The sequence below is a fragment of the Leptonychotes weddellii genome, chromosome 15 (genome assembly GCF_054177405.1).
Source record: "Leptonychotes weddellii isolate Sample4059 chromosome 15, ASM5417740v2, whole genome shotgun sequence".
Taxonomy (NCBI): domain Eukaryota; kingdom Metazoa; phylum Chordata; class Mammalia; order Carnivora; family Phocidae; genus Leptonychotes; species Leptonychotes weddellii.
In genome coordinates, this window is record NC_138383.1 from 31,807,947 (window position 1) to 31,833,935 (window position 25,989).

A 25,989-nucleotide genomic window follows, 5' to 3' on the forward strand; every position below is an offset into this window, starting at 1 on the left:
TCAACATTAGAATTCTGAGAGCAGCCTCCACAGATGCGGCCCCTGTCAGCCTTCCCGTGGCCTGAACTGGCCCATCTGTGAGGGGCTACAGGCTCGCCGTGGAACAAGAGCCTCCTAGAGCTGGAAGGACGGGGTCCATCCCCCGTCTTCAGGCATGTTTGTCCTTAAAGACTCAGAGATGCTACAACAGTTTCCCTCGGAGTTCTCACTGTACTTTCACCACTGGCCAAAGAGGTGTCCTATGACCACACCAAATTCCCTGTTTAGAAGGAAGCCCATCACTGCTCCATCTTGGCCAACACAAAGAAACATCAGCACAACTTCCTGGAACATCTACCACATCCTTAGGGGTAGAAATGAACACGAGACAAAAGTGTAAGCTATGATATTACACATACTCACGCTTTATAGATTTACAAGCATGTCTCTCTGCACTGTCATTTGATCACCTCAGCAACCCATTTTACAGATGAGGAAACTGAACCTCATTAAGGTTAATGATTTGCCCCAGGATGCTCGGCTGGTGAGCCATGACCAAGATTCGACGTGACTCCATTGTCTTCTCTTTCTTTAGGCTAAACAGTCCAAATATTGTTGAGGAGAGAGATAAGGAACTAAACATAAGTGGAATCAAATCTACAAGTGGCGGGTGAGTTTGAAGGGGGCCTTCTATAAACCTTTTTTAAAATCAGGTTGACTTACTGCCCACCCTTCTTCTCCCTGCCCCCCTAGGTTTTGTGACCAAGAACGGAGCTTACTTTGTGCAATGGCCATGACTCCAGAGAGGGGTGTCATGATGAGGTTTTGAGATTGCTGGGGATTATGGTGGGACAGGCTGTGGATATTCGTCAGGGTGCTGACAGGGGGCAAACCACCTCCGGAGACGGAGATCTGCTGGAGAGAAAAAACAAGAGCAACGTGAGTGCAACCGGGACTGCAATGAGCAGTGTCCAAAATGACATGGCTCAGCAATTCCTCTGCACAGCTAATTCACTCATCCATCCATCCATCCATCCATTCGCTCAACAATAATTATGAAGCATCCACTGAGGCGCAGGCACTGTTCTAGGTGCTGAAGATTGAGAAGCAAAATATACAACAATCCCTTCCCTTATGGTGCTTCCATCTGTTGACCGTCTTTGAGTTACCTGCCTGCCTTAGGGATTCTTCTGCTCCTGGGTATTGTGGGACTGTCCCTTGCTCAGTTTGGAAATATCCTCTGTTCTGCTCCATGCTTTCTCTCTTCCTGGTGCTAAAGACATGTGATTGCTAAAAATAATGACTGAAGTCTAACCTAGTGAGAGCAGATTAGGGACTAGGCAGAAGGGCAGGAAAGCTCTCACCGATACAGGCCCCACTAAGTACCACTCATACGTTAACCAACAAACCTCACTGTGGTTCCGTGAGGCAGACGCTTCATGGTAGATCTGTATCAGGTAGATATGGTATCAGCTAGATACATCCACCGTTTCACTGATGGAAAAACCGAGGCTCAGAGTAGATATGTATATTGCCTAAGATCCAATAACCCAGCAAGTGGTATATCTGGTATTTAAACCCAGGTCTGCCTGACTCTGGAAGTCAAATTCTTACCTTTTATAGAGGACCTTTCCCCACCCCTGCAATTATTACTAAGGGTTGGGGGGGAGATCCGCCATCATTGGGCTTCTCTACCTTTTCCCAATCTCCACTATGCATTAAAGATGTTTGTTGTTTTGGTCAAGGAGCTGATATCATAATGACAAAGATACTAAATGATAAGCCCTGGACCCCAAGGCTTGTCTTTTACAAGCATGTCTCTCTGCACTGTCATTTGATCACCTCAGCCACCCATTTTACAGATGAGGAAACTTGCACCATTATATTTTAATGGCAGATGAGTAAGAGAAAGCTACTGGTTTTAATGAGTTTATTACACACAGGGCCACTTTGCATCTTTTCATTGGGGGAATCAAATCCTTTTATTTATTCCTAATAGTGTCTTTTCCTTATTGATTTTCTTCACTTTTGCATGTGTGCACCAGCATCACAAGCACACATGCTGACAGGGTGTCTTCCCTGCTAGCACTAACATGTGCGTACGTCTCACTGCCTTGCTTAGACCTTTCGAAACAGTATTGAACAACAACAGCTGTCACAGATGTGCTTGCTTTGATTCTGATGTTTTCAGAACTGCTTCCAATGGTTCCCCATTAATTATAAGGAGCTATCAGTTTTACACATACACACACGCACGTGCTTTTTTTGGTGACAAAGTAGTTTACTATTTATAGTGTTAAAATCATTTCTAAAATTATTATTAAGAAAGCATGTCTCGGGCGCCTGGTTGGCTCAGTCAGTGGAGCATGTGACTCTTGATCTCGGGGTTGTAAGTTTGAGCCCCACATTGGGTATAGAGTTTACTTAAAAATAAAATCTTAGAAAGAAAGAGAGAGAGAGAGAGGTGGGGGAGGAAGAAGGAAGAGAGATGTCTCCTGTCATTCTGAACTACTCCAGACATTCTTGATGGTATCAGGACCACTCAGAGGTACTTTAGGATTAGGATACATACATTATGTCTGAGTAGGCCAGGTGCCTTCTTCTAGAGCTTGTCAAATGATGGGCCTCACACTAGCACCCGGGTAAGACACTATCTCCTGCCCTGACCTTCTGGTCAACCCCATAGCTTCCAAGGTTAATTTGAAAAAGAAAGAAAGAAAAAAACCAAACAGGTTTGTTTGTGTTTTTAAAATGGGCATCAAGAAATCAGTTGGGGGGTGTGTCACATGACCAAGAAGGAATTCTGACCACATCAAACAAGAGAGAACCAGCCTGTTCGCTGGACTTGTTTTTCAAAATGTCAGAGTCATTAAAAAAAAAAAAAGAAAGAAAGAAAGAAAAGAAATCAGTAACCTGCCTTCAGACTTCCTTTGGGTAATGTAGTCCCTTTGGAGAAAGTCAATGAAGTGACGGCAATCTCTGCCGTTTCAGTGCTTGATTTTCATGGTGAAAGAGAAATGCAGATGCCAACCATAAAAACAACTTCAAGGTACACGGCTTTAGAGTTTGTCAAGTGCTTCCACTGACTGTCCTCAACAGATACTGACACAAGTGGGGAAGGCGTTCTCACCACTGCCCCTACGTTACCAGTTAAGAGACTGATCCTCCCGAGAGTGGACAGACCAGCCCTATGTCACTTGACTAGTGAGTGAGGAAGCCAGAATTCACACTCGGTTTTGCTGAGAGTTCAAATCCCTTCCACCTGCTACTTTTGGGTAACCTTGGTAAAGTTCCTTCCACTCTAAAATGCAACCAGTATTTTCTACTTGCCTCCAGGACTGAAGGAAGCCAGGGGCTGCCAAGGACACCAGTCATGACTCTTACATGGTAACTCACTGCGTTTGCATTACGTGAATGGCACCATTTGCAGTACTTGCCCTTATGCTAAGTGTTTCATGCCTACAGCCTACGAGGTTGGTGTTACTATCCCCACACTGTGGGCATGGAGATGGAAGTTGAGAGAAGTTAAGAAATGTGCTCAAGAAGTAGTGTTGGTGTTCAAAGCAGGCCATCTGCCTCTAAGGCCTGAGCTCTTCCCTGTTAGGCCATACTGCTTTGATACTGTGAAAGTATCCAGTATGTGCTTTTTAATTTTTATTGTTATTATTTTTTATTAAGTAAACTCTATATGCCCAATGTGGGGTTTGAACTCATGACCCCGAGATTAAGAGCCACATGCTCTACCGACTGAGCCAGCCAGGAGCCCCAGTATGTATTTTTTTTTTTTTTTTAAAGATTTTATTTATTTCCTTGAGAGCAAGCGAGCATGAGCGGAGTGGGGGGAAGAAGCGGAGGGAGAGGGGTAAGCAGACTCTGCGCTGAGCACAGAGCCCGACACGGGGCTTGATCCCACGATCCCAAGATCATGACTTGAGCCAAAACCAAGAATCGGACACTCAACCAACTGAGCCCCCCAGGGGCCCCCCAGTATGTGTAACCCTAAAGCTGGCCAGCTTTTTGTCTATGCACTCAGGTACGGGAGGGGGACAGACAGTGCAAAGGAAAGCTCACATGGATCAGCAATATTTCCAAAACTAATCCCTGGGGGAAGATTTTGAATTCACATCCTACTGAACACATCACTCCTTGCCCAGGGCTTACCCAAAGAACTGCAGCGCTACAAGTCATCCTCATACCAACCCCACGACGCAGGCATTATTCTCCCCCATTTTATAGATGAGGAAGCTGAAGTTAAGCAACATCGATCCTATTGCTGATAAACAACAGAGTCCAAGACATGGACACATGGGCTTTCTTGCCTGCATTATTTTTAACCATATTCCACTCTTGCCTTGGTAGACCACAATCTGTGATGGACCTGTTATATATTAACAGAAAACAGATTATTGCATGTGGGCAACCAGTAATAGTGACATAACATACGAGCCAAGGTGTTGGAGACTAGTAAAAAGCCGGTCCCTGCAAACAAGCTTCCAGGTGTTTGCTAACGTTGAGGTGTGCTCTCTTGGTCAATCATCAATCCAATAATATACTACCCAAGAGGGCACTGCTGAGCAGAACAGGAAGCAAAAAGTGAGTCTGCAGACTGCCTTTGGAGCAGCTGTGGCTTGGGGTGAGGCCACTTGCCTCTTAGGAGAAAGAGCAGGAGGGTCCAAACCCCAAGGACCTTCAAGCGAGAGGAGCGGAGACTTGGAGGGTTTCGTGGACTAAATCAAGACCTCTTCCATGAGACCCCCTTCTCCAGAGCAGCGCGGGCGATCCTTACCCCTAACCTATTTGGGTCTCAAAGTGACTCATAAAGACTTGCCTATGCCTCTCACAAGGTAGCCCCACAAACTGTTCTTCATGAAGAAGCAGCTTACGGGATGAGGGGAGGGCAAGGGGGCTACCAAATGCCTCCCCCAGGAGTGCCTTTTCATTTTCCTTTGCACAGACCGCTACCTCTGTTAGCAGTCTGCACAGACCACGACCCGGGCTAGCACTCCCCTTGGAAACTACACGCTGTTTTCTCCTCCAGGGAGCTGGGGACTCAATCACCTGTGACTTACCATTCCTGTGTTGCCTACACAGTGGGCACACGTCAAGGTCTGAGATGGCATCTGCTCCCTGTCCCCGTCCCCCGCTCGGGCCCCCACCTGCCTCTGGGTCAGACACCTCGAAGGAATGTGTGCAGCTCCACCTTGAGCGTCAAGCCAGGAACCTGCGGCTCCTCCCCCACTGAAACCCAGAGCAGGACCCAAAGAATCGGGTTTTCCATTTCCTACCCTTACTGGTGTTGTAATGCCTGTCTCTCTCACCGGCGGCGCTCCCCTGCCCTTGTGTGGCTAGAGAATTAGAGCCTTGAAAATTCAATGAGTCTATCCCTCACCAAGTGTGCTAAACTTACATCTGGGTGTGGGCTGTGGGTATGACCACGGAAAACGTCACTTAAAGAGAGGAACACGGATATTCTTGACCATCTGACGCTGTGCTGAGCACATCTGTTCCCCCAACAACCGTATTGTTATTACCCGCATTTTATAGTTGAGAGAAGGAGACCTAGAGTAGTTCAGTAACCCGCCCAAGGCTACACAGCTATTAAGTGCTGGAGCTGGGATCTGAACCCTGGTCCCTGGAACTTCAAAGTCGGTGTCTCTCACTCGTGGGGCAAGCATCGCCCCGCCCCACCTGCCCTTTTGTGCGGTGCTCTTCCCTGACGTGTCATCGGATGTCCCAGCTCAAGAAGCCTCTCTCCACCCCCTGCTACCCCTAAATCCTGTTTCTCTCCTTGCCGGCAGCACCAGGGGGTGGTGAAGAGAAAGAAGGGGTTTGTTTCAAAGTGAAGCCCTCTCTGAGGTGAAAAGACTGGCTTTGGAGGCCTTGGTGGTGGTGGTGGGGGGTGGGTATGAATGAACATTTTATCAACACAAATGTCATTGGCGGCCCCAAAACAAACAGTGTCCCACCCAGCTTGCTCCTTTATGAGGCATTCAATCAATAAAACGAGAGCAGAACTCTGTCAGATTTATTGGCCAGGTTCAAACCGAACACCTCTTCCACCCGCCAAAGGCTGGGTCACTGGTCCTACCTTTCCGTTCCAACTCTGGACAGCCCCCATTTTCCCCGACCGGGCTACAATGGCTCATTGTTTGAGGCAGGCCTTGTGAGAAGTTGTGTTTGTTTTGCCTCTTATCTTATCAGCTCCAGAGCTACAATGGCCCAGGTGTACTCACCATTTTACCATCAGGTGAGAGGAGACTGTGGCCAGGGTCCAGACTGGCTGGAGAGACTTGCTGTAAAACAGACTGGCTGGTTGCCATGGCACTGTTGCCATGGTGGCTGATTGTTGAGGCGGAAGTGACCTCACTGTTCCCCGGCTGGCTGTAGCGGACGCCTGCAAAACAAGACAGACCCAACAGCAGCCGTGAGGGACCCCAGGGCCTTGGAACACTGAGTCGGCTCCCCTTGTTCGCAAGGGTGGCCGCCAAGAATGTCCAGTTGGTGCCTTCTCCTCCCCTGTCCGCCCACAGGAAACGCTGGCCTAGGGGAAAGGTGGTGCGGGCTCGACTTCAAATTCCAGAACGTAAGCTCCATGAGGGCAGGGCATTTTTGTCTGTTTTGTTTTGTTCGTGGCGGTATCCCTAGTGTCTTGGCACTTGGTAACCACTCAATATGTATCTGTCAGAGGAAAGAAGGAAAGAATGAATGGAAGGAAGGAAGGAAGGAAGGAAGGAACTCCAACAAACGAGAGGATTCCCCTTGTTGCTTTAGCATAGTTCTTTCAGGCTTTAGGTGCTGAGATTGGTCTTCTCCTCCCGGCGAGGGTATTTGTTTTACTATTCGAAATGCCTTCTAGAAATCTCTCCCTGATATCTCTTGGCAATGCGGGGCTGCAAAGTATGAGTAGACCCTTTCTACAAAGAGGCACTTACCCAGGGACCCCTGTAAGAGCTATAGCGAAAGGCATCCGTCTCTGCGCACCACGGTTTTGGCTGAGCCTGAGAGGCCCTGGCGGGGGGGGGGGGGGGGCAGGGGCACGGGCAGAGCAGGACAGAGATGGGGCTGCAGCTGGGAGTCTTTGGCTCTGGAACTCACAGTCCTCTGATGGGGTCCCATCTGGCTGACTTCCAGGGCCCAGGGGGAGGCGTGTCTGCCAGGATGTGGGGCAGGCAGCGCATACTGGCAGGATGTGGATGCCTTAGTAAACCACTGCAGTTTGGTCTGCAAGGGAGGGGAGAACCAAGCATGTTTACAGCCTCACTGCTCTGACCCTCCCTCTTGCTCAGGAACCAAAACAGAGGTCTGCGCTCGGGGAAGGGCAGAAGGAAGCTGAAGGGAAGAGCAGGGTGTGGGGGGGGAGTGGAGGGGGGCAAAGAACCAGGGCTCAGTTTGCAGGGTCAAAGTCCTGCTGGATGGGCCCATGAGACAGCCAATGACAAAGCTGGGGGTCGCTGGGACATCTCACTCTAAGTTCAAAGCTGACAAAGACCCTGTTCTCGTTTTTCACTTTGGATTCAACAAAAAGGTTTGAGGGACCCTGGGTCTACCTGCAGGGGAGGGAGACGAATGCTCTCGGCATGCAATCGTTTGGAGAGGTGGGCCAACTGTCTGCCTACAATTCTCCATTTACCAGCTTTCCCCACATTAACTCTCACTGTATCAAGGATACGGATTCTGCTGGTCTGTCTCCCCCTGCCCTGCCTCCTGCTCCCCCTGGAGCCCCACCCTCCTGAGGAGGCTGCAAAGTCCCCCCAGGAGCCTCCAAATCACTAAGCAGCCTCCAAATCGCTAAGCCGCAGCTTGCCAAGAGGATCCTCAAGCCAGTTTTCCTGGCATGGTCCGAAGGACGTTACCCAAGGCTGATATGACCTAGAGCCTCAGAGGGCTGGGAAGAAAACAAACAAATGCTAAGGCAGGGTTCTAACCTTCAAGAGCAACCTGCTTGACTCTGAGTGGCTTGATGCGTGCTCTATGGGCTTCTTCTATTGCTGGCTGTCCCCACTCTTTGATGCATGGGGCTGCCGGGGGGGGTGGCGCTGGCAGTGGGACAGCATTGGAATTTGGCGGTTACTGGTCTAGGGCACCACATTTTGGGGGGAACAGGCACCATGGAGTTAAAAGGAAGAAAGGCTTCCCTGCCTCCGAACCAGCAGCCCCTGCCCAGTCCTGCCCGTGATCCTCCGCAGCTATCTGTGGCCCTGAGGTCTCCTATTTACCCCCGTCTATCCGTCCCACTGGATCACATTAGGTTCTTTTTTTCTCCACTCACATTTGCCCCTGGGCTCCTGGAAGGATGCGTCCAACAGCTCACAGTGTTGTCATGTAGGGAAGAGAGATGTGTGCCTCGTGAGCTCAGGAGCCAGAGCAGCTCCAGCGATAAATAGTGGAGGCAGGTTTCAAATCAGTAACAGGTAACGTCTTCTGACAAGGAGGGACAGGGAGAAGACTGTGGGCTCGAGAGCTTGCCAAACTCAGGCTCGAATCCTGACTTTGCTCTTTGGAGACGTGTGATCTTGAGAAAATAACTTCTCTATCTGTGCTGTAGCTTCCTCTCATACAATGGAGGGAATGCTTCCTCAACAGGGCCATTTGGGGATAGGAGAAAGTATCTATAAATCTCCTAGCATAATGCTAAATAAATGGTAACTATAGGTGGGGAGGGAGCTGGTATGGAGATGGACCCCAAGGTACTTGCCCTAAGACTCTAGAGTTCTAGACAACTTAGGGCAGATTCTAAGTACCGAATGGAATGACCTGTCCCTAGAGAAGGGCTCCCAAAGGAGTCTACCCTGTAGAAGCCCCGATGTTTTGCTCTGGAAGCAACCTGGGAGGCAGGCCTGGCCCCTGCCCCTCTCATTCTTTCCTTTTGGAGGGACTGGACTTCACCCTGTTTTCTCCTGCTTTCTCTGACTCCCTGGCCAGCTATTTACCTCCCCAAGATGCTCTGCTCTTGAGAGAGTGGTGATAACGCTGGGAGTCAGGCGTGTGTTCACCTCCCAGCCTGTCCCCATCATCGATTCAGCCTCAAGTCAAACAGACTCTGGTTTTAGCCTATTTAATTTGGCCGAAGGAAGAGGGCCAGTCGTCTGATGATCAAATATGGGTCACGGGGAGGCTTCTCCCCTACCGCAGGCTACATAATTATTTATTTAAAAATAATTAACCAAGGATATCCGCAGGAAACAAAAGCCTTCTTTAGGAGGGAGCCTGGCAGAAGAGTGTCAAGAGCCATTTGTTAGAACCCAGGCAGTGTAGCCCAAGGCTGCTGTGGTGTTTAAACCTTGTTTGCTCCCCCCAGCAGAACTTCATTCTAGGAGAAATGTAAGGGTGGGGCTGTTCTGTTAAAAGACCGGTGGGCTTAGACCTCTGGCGAAGGGGGAGCATCGGGCTGGGAGCTTAGGGGATCCCTGGTTGATCTCAGCTCTGCCTTCAGTGTATTGGGTGAACTCTAGCTTCCTCATCTCCGAGCCAGAGGACTGCCCGCTGTGGGAGGGGGCTGTTATCACTGCCGAGTGTGGTGGGAGCGAGGCGGGGGGCTGTTCACCCAGACTCACCTGTAACCTTTCCCACCGGTGCTCCTCTCACCAGCAGTTGGGCAATCACTCTGGGCCCAGAGAAGGTGGCTGTAATCAGGCAGCCGCCTTAACGGGGGTGTGAAGGTGGAAGGTGTATCACAAGACAGTGGCTGGCAATCCACCGGGAATAGGTGTTCTTGTTAGAGGAAGGAGCGGCCAGGTCCTTGGGTATTTCACAAACCCAGGAGAGCTCTTCAAGGGAGAAGGAAAGCGGAGGAGGCTCTGGAGCCAGGCAACCCGGGTTTAAATCCTGGCTCAACCACACATTAGTTGTGTGGCCTTGGGGAGGTGACTGAACCTCCCCGAGCTTCAGCTTCTTTGCTGTTAACAATCTCTGCCCCTTAGCTCATTGGGAAGAAGATGAATGACTTAAGGGATGTGGAAGTCCCCAGAACGTGCTTGGCACATAACAGTGGCTCAAGATACCTCAGCTCCTTCTACTTTGGGACTGTCTTGGTCTAAAAGATGTTTTCAGGAAGGCTGAGTTCACACAAACTTGACTGAGCACCTCTCACGTGCTGGGTACTGTGCTAGGGAAGTGGAATGGCATCTTCCCTTCTTCCTTCACCCTTGCAAGCTCTGAACATAAATACTACCACAAGGGCTCTGGTTTACTACTGACCGGCCAAAGCTGCTGGGTTAATAGCCCCAGAGGTCCCCAGAGGAGATATGACAATGCCAGAAGGTGGCCCTGTACCTTGTACTCCCTTCCTGGCTCAAGGCCCTCATCGGCCATGTCCCCACCGCTGGTCCTAGGAACCATGGTACGTGTGTCCAGCAGCAAAAGTCATCCCAGCTAGAATCTAGAGACATCCCTGAGATCCTGGTGAGGAGCTGACCTCCTTCACCTGTTCCTAGGCCTCAGTATCATGGGTGTTGGGCTCTTTCTGAATTCCTGATGGCATGTGGGACAGAGACAACTCATCCAGTTTCTATGCAATATGACTGGTCAGAAGTATCAACACATGAACGGAGTTCATGGTTCCAAAAGCCGGCATCTCCACACTCTGCTTCCTGTGCCAACACCCTCCTCCAGGGCACTCTTCACACTGCTGCAGCTTGGGATTTCTTTCTTAAACAAACTCGCACCATGTCACTGCCCTCTTTGGAAACCTAGGACGGCCCCTCACTGCCTTCTGGAAAAGCCCCAACAGCAAAGACTAGCAGAATCGGGCCTCTGTGACTCCAGCCCCTTAGCTGCATCATCTCGCATGACATCCCATACAGCTGTGTCAGAGCACCTGCTGTCCATCATGTTGGCCCGGCCATCTCCTGCCTCTGTGCCTTTGCATCTGCTGTTCCCTCTGCCGGGAAAGCTCTTCCCTTCTTCTCCATGTCGCATCTTTTTAAGAGGGCTAAATGTCACCTCCTCTGTGAAGCTCTCCTTGATTCATCCTGGTAGTTATCTGCTTTGCCCTTTGCATTTCACATGCAGTTGAGACGCTTACAGTGGGAGTCAGTCGCCCAGCACCATAATGTTCCTATGACAGGGTACTTCTCTTTCCCTCTTAAAGGAAGGGATGGCTTTTTACTCAACGTTGCATCCTCAGAGCCTAACAGAGGGCCTGGGACTATGAACATTTCCTGAAAGAAGGAATGAGCGCTCAGCTGCTTTGAGCACGCATGCTCTAGAACAAGGGAGCATCCCTTCTGGCCGAAGGAGAAAATGCCGTCAGTCCCGCGGCAATGTTGGTATTGAAAGCGTGGATCTGGTCCAATTCTATTGATACACTATGGAATAATCTGAGTGCAACGTGAATTTCCCAATAGGAATTCAGAAACCTGCACCCAGCTGAGCGGAGCCACATGGGAAAACACTAAACACATTAGTGTGTGTTCGCATGCGCGCGCGCACACACACACACACGCACACACACACACACACCCTTCAAGCGTCTACCAGCTACCTGCAGTTTCCTGCATGTGCTATAGGCCACCTCCATCCACATCTGGAGTTAGAACCTTCCCTCCGATTTCCGACAACCCTCCACCCACCACTTCACACCAACTCACAAGCTGAGACCCTTCTGACGCCTACCTCCACACGCAAACTTCAGGGCTGCTTCAGGTAAAATGCCGTATTTATTGCTGCACTGATGCATTTCCTAACCAGTTAACGGGGGTAAAACTCTGCTCATCTTTTTATTAGAGTCTTATCTTCTTAAAGGGTGTCACTGAAGAAGTTTTGAGTAGTGTGCCCTTAACCCCATTTTTTCCCCCATAAGCCCCAGGGTTTTTATTGCATGACTTTACAGAGCATGGCGGTTTTTATGATGTAAATGTTGGCTTCTACAGAACTGACCATGCACCTGTGTTCGAGGACAGACACAACTGCCCCATAGGAGGACCCCGGAGAGGACCTGCTCAGGGTGTAATTAACCGCAAGGACTTTTCAGAAACCTGTGCTTCAGGGGCTGAGAACTTACAGCTCTCTTAGAGCTTCTCAAAACAACTGGAATTCCACAATTCCAGAAATCAACAGGCCATCAGCATCTAGATGCTTGAAACGAATTCTCTCTCTCTGTCTCTCTGCCTTCTCTGCCTTGATGATTCTGGGCCAGTCAACTGTGGGGTCTTGGCATTTTTTTCTACAAGATGGGCATATGGATCTTCCTTCCTCAGAGGCCAGAATGATGAGTGAGTAAAATAAGGTGAGAGAAGCACCAGGTTTTCCGGGGAGAGAAAAAGCTGCGCAAACAGAAGAGCAATGTCAGCCAGGGAAACATGACCAGAATCGCTCTTTTATAGGAAGCGGGGGGAGAGGGAGGTGGGGCCTCCTGGGCAACGTGAGGCTCGGCTTGCCCCCATGTGGCCTTTGGCACTGAAGCCAGGGGGCCCATTTTCCTGGGGTCTGGGAGCTGCACCCAGAATCTGGTGGGATGCCTTTCACCCTTGACATTTCAAAGCCAATCTCCCATCCCTGATAATGCAGGAATGTTCCTCCGGCTGATGGACCTCTGCCAGGGAGAACGAGCGTCCCAGCCACCAACAGAGTAAACATTACTCAACTGGCCAGAGTCTGTCACACACATTCTTCCCGTGTGTTTTTAACCTCATGCAGAGCACAGTCCAACCCTGTTGGGTCTAGAAACTGGGAACTTAAGCCCAGGCAAGAGGGAGTGTATGAAGGAGAAAAGGAAACAACCCTGTCCATCAATTATGGGTAGACAGGGCTGTCTTTCCAATGACGCCAAAATTCCGGGCCGGGGAGGGGGCCAGGAGGAATTAGGCCAGTCCTGATGGGCCCGGTCACACATCCTCAGAAATCCACTCCCCCTTTTCCCATAGAGGTGTCACTTTCTTGAGGAAAGAGGCAGAGACACAAATGATTCCACCTAGGGAACTTCTGAGACGCTCATCTGGGATGAAAGAATGCGCACGGTTCCCCGTTTGTAACTGGGAACTCCAGAAACGAAAGCTTTCCATGGTGGAGCTCGCCTTGCTGCCTCAGTGTCCTCATCGGCAACATGGGCCTCCTGCCAGTTCTTGGTCATATTTCCTCCTCTCTGGGCATCAAGATTAATGTTTGCAGAGAGTTTAGGAGATTAAAAATCTGAAAGCCTGAGAGGAAAAAGCTGATGTAAGATGAAAGCAGTTTAAACACTAGGCTGGTTTCAATTCCACATCGCCTTCTACCTGAGGTGGCTCAGTGAGGAGGCCGGTTCGTAAGAGGAGAAACACAGACAGGCCTGCGGGGACGGTAAACACTCTTGAACTCAAGGAGTAAAAGTGGAGTGATACTTAAGGGAAGCCCACAAACTGGTTTTCTTATAAAAATCAAAGCAAAGGGAGCCAAGAAAAGAAAAGGAAAAAAAAAAAAGTCGTCTTCCATCAAAAGCATCTTGGCTGAGAACAGACGCTAATGAGCACAGTGCGCCTGAGAAAATCACACATGTGGGGAGGTAGAAGGGCAACAGAGACTCGGCCTGTCCTCCCCCATGAGGCCACCCCGCCAGGTCCTCACCACAGAGCCAGTCTCTGCAAGCAAACATCAGACGATTCGCAGCGAGCACTTCAGCCTGGAGGCCGTGGCTATAAGTGAAAGAGGCCAGGCCGGCCCTTGAGAGCTTGAGAAGCCCTCACCTCTGTGAGTGATCTACACACGCTGCTCTCCATGTGTCACAGATGCCCATTTGACAGAATGGAAAACTGAGGTTCGAAGAGGAAGAGGTTATTTTCACTACCTCTTGCTAAAGGGTCTCCCCCAGCAGGTCAGCGGTATTCCAAAGCTGACCCTTCTTCCTCTTCCCCGTAAGCCCCGAATCGATTCCAGGTATGCTGAGCCTTCGTTGTGAGCCACCAACAGTTTGAAATGATTTTGTTTACTTGTTGCTTGGCTTATCTCTCGCTGGAAGGAAGGAAGGTAAGCCCAATGAGGGCAGGACCTTGCCTGCCTTCTCCACTGTGTCCTCAGTGCCTCGCACAAGGGCCTGGCCCATTTATTTTTATTTTCATTTATTTATTTAAAGATTTCATTTTTATTTGAGAGAGAGAGCACAAGCAGGGGGAACAGCAGAGGGAGAGGGAGAAGCAGACTCCCCGCTGAGCAGGGAGCCCAACGCGGGACTCAGACGCTTAATGACTGAGCCACCCAGGCGCCCCGAGCCTAGCCCATGTAGGCACTCAGTACATATTGCTGGAATGAGCAGCTGATGACTGAATGACCTGCACTTTAGTTCTAACCAGGCTCCACACTGTCAGTCTGCTGAGCTGAGCGGTGGAGAAGTGGGAGCGGGATACACTTCTCCTCTTCATCTCCTGGTTTTGCTGAGGTTAGTGGGAGGCATACCTCTTAAAGAAGGGAGAAGGGGGGAGCGAGAGAGAAGGAGAAAGAGAGAGTAAAATGTGATCGAGGTAGAAATAGCACTGACACGTTTAGGCGACTTGGTGTTTGGAGGCCGGAGGTGGGTGCACGGCGGAGTAAGGGTTTCGTACGAAGCAGCAGAGATCTCGGGCAGTGCTTTACCTAGTGTAAAAAAGGGCCAACGGGGTGCCTGTGGGGAGCCTACCCCTTCCTGACTTCTTGAGGCCTAAGCATAACACTCATTACCTAGGGTGCTTCAAGGGGGATGGCAATGGGTGCTCCCGTGAGCACAGGCTGACCATTTCTAAAAGTTTGGGGCTGTGGGAACCCCAAATTTAGACTCACCCTCTTAGAACCCAGTTTGGGGCCTCATCGGGTTGACTTTGAGGAAGGATCAATTAACGGGGAGTTTGCTGTGGCAACATGAGTCACTTAAATGCCTTTTTCTCCAAAGGAAGTTGGAGTAAAACTAAGAAGGGTTAATGGTGGACATCGTTAGGCCTAAAGGCCATGAGGACAGACAGAGCCCGGCCACAGTCTGGCTCCTGGGGTCTCTTTTCTCAGAGGCAGCCTTTGCGGGGAGGGGTAATGTGGCTGCAACAAAGGCCCCTGGGCTTGGCTGGCGAGGAGAATGATGACGCTTCTAGTGGGTCTGGGCAACGGGGGAAGGCTATAAAGCCATCAGCAGACTGAGCCACTGGGTGTCTATACAAAAGTAAGGTCCTAAAAACAGACATCTGTATTGTGACTGAAGGGCTCATAAAATTGCCTCAGAAAAGAGAGGTTTTCCACTGCGACCTATTCATAAGCAGGGCCCTGCTGGGAAGTGACACCCAGGGAGAAGATCCTTTGAGGCGTTCGCCTGGCCAGACCCCAGCCTCTTCATCACCACCGCCAGACCATCGCCATCATCATGACAGACAGCTACTGGTCACCAGCTCATGGATGCTGGTCCCAGGCAGCACCAGGTGTCGGGCGGGCACCGAGGCTTCGGAGCTGGATGGTCACTGGCTTCCACTGAACAGGAGCACCAGCAGAGCGCTCAGGGAGCACTCACCGAGGATGGTGGCAGCTTAGAGCCATCTCGCCAAATGATGCTGATCTGCAAAACGTCCAGGTCTTTTCCAGACCTCAGTTCACTCAACAAAAACTCAGGAAGAGCCATTCTAGCTCTTTTCTTGCCCAAGGGATGCTGATGAGAGATTATAAGAACTAATCTAGTAGAACATGAACCTAACTAGTAGAACAAAATCAAACGAGTAGACTAAACTAAGCTAGTAAACTAAACTAGTAGAAACTAAACCAGGAGAACATTAAGGGAGAATGAATACTAATACGCTCTTTGAAAACTTCCTGGTGGTAGTTAATGTTGGAGGGTGTGTGTGTGTGTGTGTGTGTGTGTGACTATATTTTGGTTAAGCAGCACCAATGGAGGTAGAACTGGATGATACTGTTTCTAGAAAAGGAATACATGCTTTAAATAATAATATATACTGGGGCGCTTGGGTGGCTCAGTCGTTGGGCGTCTGCCTTCGGCTCAGGACATGATCCCAGGGTCCTGGGATCGAGCCCCGCATGGGGCTCCCTGCTCAGCGGGAAGCCTGCTTCTCCCTCTCCCTCTCCCCCTGCTTGTGTTCCCTGTCTCTCTATCAAATAAATAAAATCTTAAAAAATAATAATAATAAAATAAAAAAATAAATAATAATATATACTGTGCTATGTAAAATGAAACAAAGTCCATGCTCAGTTTAAAGCTGAGTAACAGATTATACAACAGGGGATTTATGCATTCAGCTTCTTGGACGAGAAGCCCTCTCTAATAGATCCCATCGGTGCAAGATACACGGAACGTCTGCCATATGCCAGGCACCAGCTATGGACTGGAGACCCACTGGTGAAGAAAGCCCGCTCGGGCTCAGACATTGGTACAGCCCAGCATTCTACCATTCAGAATACATACACAGTTCGAGAGACTTTCGGAACGACTTTCTTTGCAGAGAGAACAGACTTACTTGGTTTGTTTCTTTTTCTTTGACACGTTGAGATGCAAACCCTCTACTTCACCTGGCAGGAGGATTCTCAAGGAGGAGGAGGCGGCCCATTCTGTTTCCATTTGTAAACTTGTATGTTTCCATTTGCAAAACATCTTGAGATAAATTAAGCAGCTATTTTGTGCCCACCATGCAATCGATGTTACACAGATGGGGGATGTTACTTAGAGGTTTCCCACCCTCGCCGAGCAAGAACTCACTGGGCTTTACTGCCAACCCAGTCCAACAGGTGCTGACCAGGAAGAGGCTCCCTGCGGCAGGCAGGGCCAGAAGGTCTGGGCATGCAGGCTGCCACTCAAAGGCCCTGAAAGTGTTAACCTCCAACAGTGATAGGTGTCTCGTTTACACCCATTATAAATCTGTTTATTGTGACTGGCCCCACCCAATCTGCTGGTGCTGTAAAGCTCTAATGGTCCCTAATAAAGGTGGAAGGATTGTAACAGCACACAGTTCCTGAAATGGGGAAGGAGCAAGGGAGAGAGACAGATGATGAGCTTAACAATAAGATATCACAATGGCCAACCTCCCTCTGCTGCTCCAAGCAGCAGAGTCCCGGGCCCCAAGACTCGATATGACACCCAGTCTCCAAATAATAACCTGTCAGAGCTGAAAGGTCCAACACACTCATTTGCCAGAATCCCTGAGAAGTTAAGTGATCGGCCCAAGGTCACCCCTGCTCATTCATGGCTCTGGTTTCCTGAATCCGAGTCCAGGGCCCTTCCCTTGGCTGCCTCACCTCTCCTAGTTCAGCAAAGGGCCATCAGGATAATCATCAACCCCTTCAGGACCCTCCTGTTCCATCTAGCCTGATGATATCCAGCCCTCCACATCTCTACGGGACTTTGTTGAAACTTCCCATGCCTGACCCCCCACGCCAGGTTTTGATTCTAAAAGGTGTGGGTAGGGGAGACCTGGGTGTTTTTAATGAGCTCCCCAGATGCCTTCTGTGTGGCCTGGGAAGGAGTTGTGAAAAGCCCAGGTCCTGCCAATACTCGGACTTCATGGTTTCTGATGTCTCAAGTGAGAAGCAGGGCTCCTGCACAGAGAAACTTCCAGGGTGAAATTGCAAGCCACACCCCTGTCAGGAACCCAGGGAAATCCAAAGCTTTTCCTCTCTCTCAAGGCCCTGAGGGCTCCTGAGCCAACGCCCCAAGACCCTTCTGGTCAGGCACTGTGCTTGGCTCCTGGCCGTGGATCATCCTTAAGCCTCTCAACAGCCCTCAGGAGATAGGTATCATGATCCCTAGTTCATAGATGAAGAAACCGAGGTTCAGAGAGACTAAGTAACCACCAGATGGTGAAAGAACCATAGATCAAGCCCAAACCTGTTTGAGTGTGGTCCGGGCAAGGGACTGCCTGTAGCCAGCTTGCTTCAGGGGCTGTAGACATCCCTCGGGAGAGTCATTAAACACTTAAGGTATCTGCATGGAGGTGTTCCTCCGACCTGGAAAGGGTGTGAGTATGGGTCCTAAGAAAGCTGGGTCTTGACTTCCTGAAAGCATTAGAGACTGAGCTTCATTGGCTCAACCTTTGCTGGGCTGCTGCAGCCGGAGCAGAGGGAAGGGGTCTAAAGCTGATGCAGGCTCACAGGTGGAGGGAAGTAGCTTCCAGAAGATGGGCCCTCTGGAGCTTCTGAGGTTTCCCACATTCACCGCAGGGGATGTGCCCACCCTCCCCTTCCTGCCGCTCTTTTCACCTGTAGTTTGGGGGAGCCTCCTTCCTAAGAACAAAGGCCATTAAGCTTCTCAGATTGGGCTTCCACCAAGAAAGGACCACACCCCCTCTAATTGGCAGGTTCCCGGGGCTAATTACTAACAAGCAGGGTGCTCACGCCTCCTTAAATTAAAGGAGAAAAATGCCCTCCAGGAAATTCAGGGTCATCTTATGAACCTGACCTCCTGCTACATGGTCAGGAGCCTCCGCCCCTCCCCACAATCCTTGGTGCTTCCCCACTTTCCCTCCCTATCTAGGGCATTTGCACTACATGCCTATAGTAGCGGATACAGCCCTGGAGATATGCTACAGATGTCACAGAGTGGTCCTCCTTGGAAGAATGAGAAACTGCCTTACACTCAGTATGCTACCAGCGGCCGGCCTCAGTCTGCCGCAAACACCAAGATGAGGATCTAGTTGGACACACTCAAATTCTCTAAAAGTCATGGGGGGCGCCTGGGGGGCTCAGTCAGTTAAGCGGCTGCCTTCTGCTCAGGTCACGATCCCAGGGTCCTGGGATTGAGCCCAGCGTCGGGCTCCCTGCTCAGCCGGGAGTCTGCTTCTCCCCCTCCCTGCCACTCCCCCTGCTTGTGCTCTCTCTCTCTCTCCCTATGTCAAATAAATAAAATCTTTAAAAAAAAATTCTCTAAAAGTCAGGATTGGAAGAAACCTCCAAGAGGAATAGAGGGAAAGAGAGGGGGAAAACCCCCAAACAAGGCTCTGCAAGGAATGGTATTAGCTACCATTTATGAGCACCTGCTATCTCCTGGGTGCTTTACGTGCATTATCTCATTTAATCCTTGTAGCATCTGCAGAAGTTAGTGTCCCCATTGTACAAATTGAGAAACCGGGGCTTAGCGATCCCAGAGATTTGCCCAGGGTCACACAGCTAATGAGTGGCCAAGTTGAAGCTGGAATTCAGGTCTTCCTACATAGCCTATGATTTTGTTGCTATGCCCACTGGATTCATGAAAGCATTTCCCCAGATTATCTTCAGTGTGTATTCCATGTCTGGGTCATTACACATCAGGTGTCTATGGCACAGCCTGGGCATTGGGATTTTTAGAAGCTCCCTAGTTGATTCTAAAGTGTGGCAAAGTTTGGGAACCATTATCCTAGAGTGGGGGTCAGCAAACTGTGGTCCCCACGCCAAGGCAGCCTGTTTTTGTAGGACCCATTAGCTCAGCTTGGTTTTTACATTTTTAAATGGTTGGGAAAAAAATTAAAAGGAGACTATTTTGTGATGTTTGAAAATTATAGGAAATTTGAATTTCAGTCCCATAAATAAGGTTTTATTGGAAGACAGCCACAGTCACTCATTTCCATATGGTCCAGGGCTGCTTTTATTCTGCAGAGGCAGAGTGAAGTCATTGTGAAAGGAGACTATGTGGCCTGAAAAGCCTAAAATATTTACTATCTAGCTCTTCACAGGAGTTTTGCCAACCCCTATACCAGAGATCCCATGATCACTAGGATGATAACCACAACTGAATACTTCATCTGACCTTATTTTGGGGGTATGTTTCATTCATTCATTCATCTGTATATCTATATTTATACAATCTCTATCTCTCTGTCTGTAATCTTCCCCATTTGCACTTGTACTTCTCCTTGAAAAGTGGGTAGAGGCAAAATGCCAGATCTTGGGCCTTCCCATCAAGGAAGTTTGCTTCCAAGATCCTTGCACAGATTTTGGCCGCTCTCCGCACCTCTGGTGCTTAATTCCCCCCAAGCTCCTGTCAGTTCCCATCAAGGCTTCAACAAACAGGGATGCCTGGGTGGCTCAGTCAGTTAAGTGTCTGCCTTCAGCTCAGGTCACGATCTCAGGGTCCTGGGATCGAGCCCCACGGAAGTCTGCTTCTCTCCCTCTCCCCCTGCCCCTCCCCACCACTCGTATGCGAGTGCACCCTCTCTCTCTTTCTCTCTCGCTCAAATAAAATCTTAAAAAAAACCAAAACACTTCAACAAACAGATTCCAAGGGCACTTCTCCAGGAACCGGCTGGCCAGGGCTCTGTCCTTGCAAGCAGCTTCCTTCCTCCTTCGAGCTGATTGGAGACAACAAGGAGTCCTTGAATCATCTAAGGGTCCTTCAGGGGGATTAGGCATGGCCAACGGGGCTGCCTACAGCGATAGCACTCCAGTATCTCCTGGCCCCTTTGTGCAGAGCCTCTGAGCCCCACCAGCCCAGCAGTCAGGTTTCTTTGTATGCAGACCAGGGTTGGTCCACTATCTGGAGGAGGTTGCCAGCAGAATCTCTGAAGGCTGGGCCTCTTAATCTCATTAATATCCTGATTGTCTTCCTCAATCTAGTGGCAGCCGATGGGGTGGTACCGCAAGATAAAACGACCTTCAAATTTAGCAGATAAAATGGCCGTCAGATAAGCTCCTGATGAAGGAGAACCCTGGAGCCGGGTCTACCACTCAACTCCAAGTCAGTCCCAAAGTGTTTCCTCAAATACCACATGTTTCAAGGCAGGATTTGTTTCTTTTCTGAACTGAAATAATCTGCTACTTAGGGACAATAGGGCTTATTTACCATGCGGACCTTTGCTGTGGAGATGAATATTTTTACAGCCGCCTTCATAACCCCCCCCCCCCTTGTCTGCTGCCTGGGGAGGGGGCGGAGCTCCGGAGGTGCGCTGAGGTGCCCGCACCGTCTCTGAAGCCCCATTAAGTTGTTGAGGCATTTAGTGCCCAGACAGTGCGGGCCTGCAAGGGCAGTTCAAATCCCTGCCCAGATGGGGATGGGGTCGTGAAAGAGGGGGCTTGAATTTCTTCCCCGGGCAGGGTGCAAAATCCTCCTTGGTCAGGGGCAACAGTTGGTGCTGGTGGGGGGGTGGGAGGGGTAACTGAGCCAGAATGGGAGACGCCGCCCCCCCTCCCCATCCTCGGCCACACTCTCCTAAAGCCTTTTAGTCATTCAGAGGGGAGCAGTAAGAATGTGGAAGAAGGGAGTGTGTGTGTGTGTGTGTTTCCATGCCTGCCAAGTTCTTAGCATCTGCATAAAGCAGAGAGATGGTCAGCGTGACAGTTCAAAACCTGCCTGCCACTTACTAACTATATGAACTTGGGCAAATTATCTACATTCTAAACCTCTCCCCTTCCTTGACTGTAGAATGGGGGCACGGGGACAGAAGGTTTCTACCCTTACAAGGTTGCTGTGAGGCTTAAATAAGATGATGCATGTAGGTGCTCAGCCCAAAGCCTGGGACCCAGGAGATATTTAATCAACACTAGACCTTATGATTATTCACGTGTAGCCAAAACCCTTCCATTGGGCACTTTGGAGATTTCCTTGGGTCCTACCGATTTCAGCATCAGGGAAAACAGCAGTAATCACACAGATATCCTGGCCCAGAGTCTAGTTTGTCTAAGTCCCAGGCTTAGATTCTTGTGGGTGACTTGGGAGGACGGGTGAAAGGGCCAAGAGGGATGCGGGCAGCAGGATTCTTTGGGTTTTAAGCTCTGATCAAGTCCACTGGGCTTAGAGAGGGGGCAACAGAGTTTGAAGGGAGACAGGAGGAAGCAGCCACAGAAATAAAGGCCCCCACTTAAAGAGGCTGTCGGTCAGGGTATCCAAAGATTCTTCTGGAAGGGCTCCCTCTGGCCTCTGTGCCTCACTTTCTTTCCAAGAGGATGAGCCTCAGTCTCCTTCTTGAAAGATGAGTGAAGGATACAAGAGTGAGGATATGACGCGTGGGGCGAATGAAGGCTGACGAGGACCGTCTGCCCCTCCCTGGCTGTGGCAAACGGGCCTGGGTGAGTGAATTTGCTGCAGGCTGGAGCAGAGGACACAGGGAGCATGACAGCTCATGCAGCTGGATCCCAAGGCTTGGGCCAAGGCTAGCCCCGATTCCAGTCCACGCCAACTTCCTCCTCCCTCCTCCTCCTCGAGCCAATCAATACAAGCACCTGTCTCCAACCAGTCCCTTTCCTCACCACAGCCCTGCTCTCTGACCTTTTGGGGGCCTTTCTCTTGATTCCGCTCCAGAATGGAGGTAGGGGCCATCACTCCGGGCCTCCTCAATGGCCTCAGAATGGGCTGTCATGGGGCCTATAACGAGGGACAGCTCCTGCTGACGAGAGCTGGAATGGGGGGGTGCAGATAAAGGCCTTCCAGGCTGAAGATAAATGGCTGCCTGCAGCCTGCTACAGTAACTTCAGGCCCCCAAGAAGAGCAAACAAAGGGTGCCCCTGTGACTCTCACTGGAAAGATGAAGGCCCATCAGCGGCAGCCAGGCTGGTTCAAAGCCCCAACTTAATTGTCAATTAAGCATGCATAAGGGAGACAAAGCCATGACAACCCCCGGCTGCATGCTGGTGTGTGATTGTAAAGGCGGGAGGGGACAGCACCGAAAACAGCTGATTCTGCGGACAGGGTGTTTGTAGGGCACCTTGTAACCAATCAGCCGCTGACAGAGGCAAAGTGCTCCCCCTGCCATTCCTATTGTGCTGGACATTCCAGCAGCCGGGTCACACTGTGGTCACCTTGGGCAAGTGGGCCACAACCCACCGAGAGTGGCTGCGAGACCAGGGGCTCCTTAGAGATGGGATGCTCTCCTCTCCAGGAAGAAGGTTCAAGGGAAAGATGTGTCTCTAAGATGCCTCCGGGCCTCCTGGCTCAGAGGCTGGCGTGCGGAGGGGAGGGGGTGTGGGGGAGGGGGCCTGGGGCCTTGTCCCTCCCCGTCCCCCCCCGCCCCTCGCTTAGCCTTAGAGGGTGCTAGTGCTGATGCTGACTATGGGTCTTGGTTTCTCCTTGGCCCCCCATGGAGCTCTTTTTGTATTCTGCATCCAGGTACATTCTGGGCTTGGCTAGAGGCCAGACCTTGGTGGTGGGGCCCATGATAGCAAGCACACCGAGAGGCTCTGCAGACCGTAGGCCACCCTGAGCGCCAGGCTCCAGCCTGCTGTCTGCCTAGCCCGGGGTGCATCCCCTGGGCGCCCCAGCACAGCTCACGTGCCACCCTGGCAGCCGGAGAGGGGGCCACAGTCACGCCTCCCAGCATCCTGCACCCCAGGCCCCAGCCCAGTCCCAGGGCCAGGGTGCATGTCACCTCTTAGGAGATAATGCCCCGGGGTGTGAAAGTTAGGAGGAAAGGGATTGCTGCTGCCTTTCTTTCCTCTGTTGCTCGCCAGAACGAGAGCAATGATGACAGTCGTCACCGCTTATTGGGAAAGATGGTGTTTACACACTCTCTCATTTACTTCTCACATGGGCCCGATGAGGTAGGTCCTACTTCTTTGTTCTACAGACGGGAAAGTCAGACTCGGAGAAGTGATGTGACTGGGTCACGCTGCAGTTGTGGGGATCAACCTGGCTGGCTAGGTACAGGATTCAAAACCGAGTCCGAGAATCCCCTCTCTGGGCATGGACAAGGACTACGTGATGAGCCCCGAGTGAAAATTCAGGCAGAGGGGACAGCAGCCACTGAACACAGACAGTGGCCCGTAATTATTGCTCCATAAATAGGAGTCTCCTCCCTAGAAGGACACACAAAGCCCCGGAAGACAGCCTTGGGCCCTAAATGGTTCTGGGCACTCCATGCCAGCACGATGCCTTCCCGAGGAGACGAGAAGCTTCTGTGGGCAGGACGCGCTCACACCTATGCGGCTCCAAGTGGGAATCAGCAGGCCTGAGTTCTAGCCGCCTCTGCCACCCTCGCTCTGTGAACATTGGCAAGTCACTGCTTCTTTGGGGCCTCAGTTTCCTTCTTTGAAGCTCCTCCCAGTTCTAGCATTCCATGATTTTTTTAGAAGGCCAAGATCTGGGGGCAGGGGGGGGGGGCCTCTGATCAGAGGGCCCTCGGGCTGTATTTGGCACCCACCCTGCTCAGCTTCCAGTACCTGCCCAGCCCCCCCACCCCCCCACCCCCCCAGTCCCGCTCTGTGTCTCCTGTCAGTATACAGAAGGTCTACACGAACGACCCCGTGGTGACCTCACCACAACCCCAGCTTGTCAGAAAGCTGCCCGGCCTTTGTTCGGCTTGCAGGCTCCCTGACTTTGGTGTGGAGATCACAGGTCCCAGCACAATAGCCATTGTCTTCTCAATAATGCCCCTTGCCCCAACCACGCCCCCCCCCCTCCCCAGCTCCAGCTCCGTGGATCACCGCGGGCGGGCGGCAAGTGCCCCAGTTGCGCTCCATGCTGGCCACATGCCGTTTGCCTCTGCCCTCTGAACCCTGCTTTGAATTTCCATTAAGGGACGGAGTTACTCTGCCATCAGGCTAGCGCTCTCCGGGGGGGAGGGGGGCTTCTCTGCCTCTCAAGAATAACCCGAACTTTCTCCCATGGGGGGAGAAGTGCTCACCCTCAGACCGCACCACTCAGCACATAGGGGCGCCTTCCCACAGTGAAGATGTCGGCTTCCATCCTGACGAGCCCACAGCCCACAGCAGAGGCGCCTAAGGCAGGCCGGGGGCCCAGCACACAGTGGCACACAGTAGCCCAACCAGTTTTGGCCAATTCAGCACCACCAAGATTTGAGGTGACTGATTCCATGCTAATTCTGGCAACAAGCAGAGATGGCCAGTGGAGTGGCCTTTCCCCACAGGCCCTGGGGCTCCTCCTGCCATGGCCAGACAGAGCCCTGTGGTGGGATCCAGACGGCGAGGAGGTGACCCCTGCAGTCTGGACCTGGAGCGCCAATAAGACAGCCTCTCTGTCTAATCAGACAGTCGCACCACCTTGCTGAGTCAGCAGCCACCCAAGGAGAAGAAAGGGGACCCAGAAAAGGCTGGGGAGAGGGGCTCCCTGGAGGCTGAGCAAGGACTCAGAGGAAACCTGACCACAGCCACACACTGTTTTCACCAGATTTTGGCCATGGGAGGAGGCCAGCCCTAGCACCATCCCACCATTTCCTCCTCCGAAAAATCTTGAGCCAGCTGAGACCGGTGGGGAGAAGCAGGACGGCTGGGCTGCCGAGGCATCAGGGCCTGGGCCGGGCTTACCTGACAGCTTATTTGGAGGAGAGGCGCTGGGCTGGTGGTGGGGAGAGCCATGGGAGAGCAGGGGGTTCAGACTGTGCGTCTGGTTGGAGCTGTAGGCGTCCATGGCCAGCTTCTGCCGGAACGCCTCCTCCTTCCTGCGGTTTGCAAACCAGTTGTAGACACGGACCTCAGTGACCAGGTTGGAGCCCAGGCCGTGGGCTTTGGAGGGGGAGACGCCTCGCTGCAGACATTCTGCCCTGAGGATGGACAGGGAAGGGGGAAGATGGTGAGTGAGGGCAGCCGGGGGGAGGCCTGCTGGTCCTTGGCCCCAGACACACAATCTCAGTGGACTTGCTTAGGAATATGAAGAGGCCAAGGACAGAGTTGGGGCCTGGGGAAGAGCCTGTCCTGAGAAAAGTTCAGCCCACGTAGTTCTCTGATGACATGGCTGGAGTGGGGCCGAACACAGGGGCCGCATGAGGGGCTTAGGCCTCTGGTGTGGCTCCCGGCATGAAGAGAGCAGCCAACAGGCAGGTAATACAGGGAGAAGGTCCAGACTGGGCCTCTTGACATCTTATGTTGCTATTCTTCCCAACCTACAAAAGGGCAAGTCCTTCACTAGCTCTATCTGAGCCCCTTCGAAGGGACTTCTGGTCGTTTGGGGTTTGGATAGCCCCAAAAGGGTGCTAGGGAAGCCATAGTCCTTATTTGTGGCCCAGGAATCCTTTTCGAAGGGCAGGCTGGGTGGGGTGACAGGAGGACTCACAGAGGAGGCTGGTCTCTAGCTTTATCACTGCTGGTGAAACCCCAGTGGCCAGGTCGGAGAGGGGCTCTCAGACCCCACTGGGTGCTGGGGGGCTTCTCATTTAGCAGGGGGACAGAGCACAGCCTAGGGACCCTGGGGACCCTGTGACACTGGGACATGTCCCTTCCTGGCTT

General features: G+C 51.4%; 1 protein-coding gene across 6 annotated transcripts in view; it reads right to left on the reverse strand.

Annotated features, from left to right (window-relative positions):
- The window catches only part of HNF1B (HNF1 homeobox B), a 52,317-nt gene that overhangs the window by 14,849 nt on the left and 11,479 nt on the right, over nt 1-25,989 (reverse strand). For 4 of the 6 annotated variants that reach the window (XM_081805318.1, XM_081805317.1, XM_081805316.1 and 1 more), the window contains exons 4-6: nt 25,072-25,307; nt 6,213-6,373; nt 759-891 (exon numbers count right to left, since the gene is read on the reverse strand). In XM_081805318.1, the coding sequence (XP_081661444.1) occupies nt 759-891; nt 6,213-6,373; nt 25,072-25,307 (530 nt within the window). Of the gene's footprint in view, nt 1-758; nt 895-6,212; nt 6,374-25,071; nt 25,308-25,989 lie in introns of all 6 variants that reach the window. The other 2 variants (XM_081805315.1, XM_081805312.1) reach the window with 1 other exon arrangement.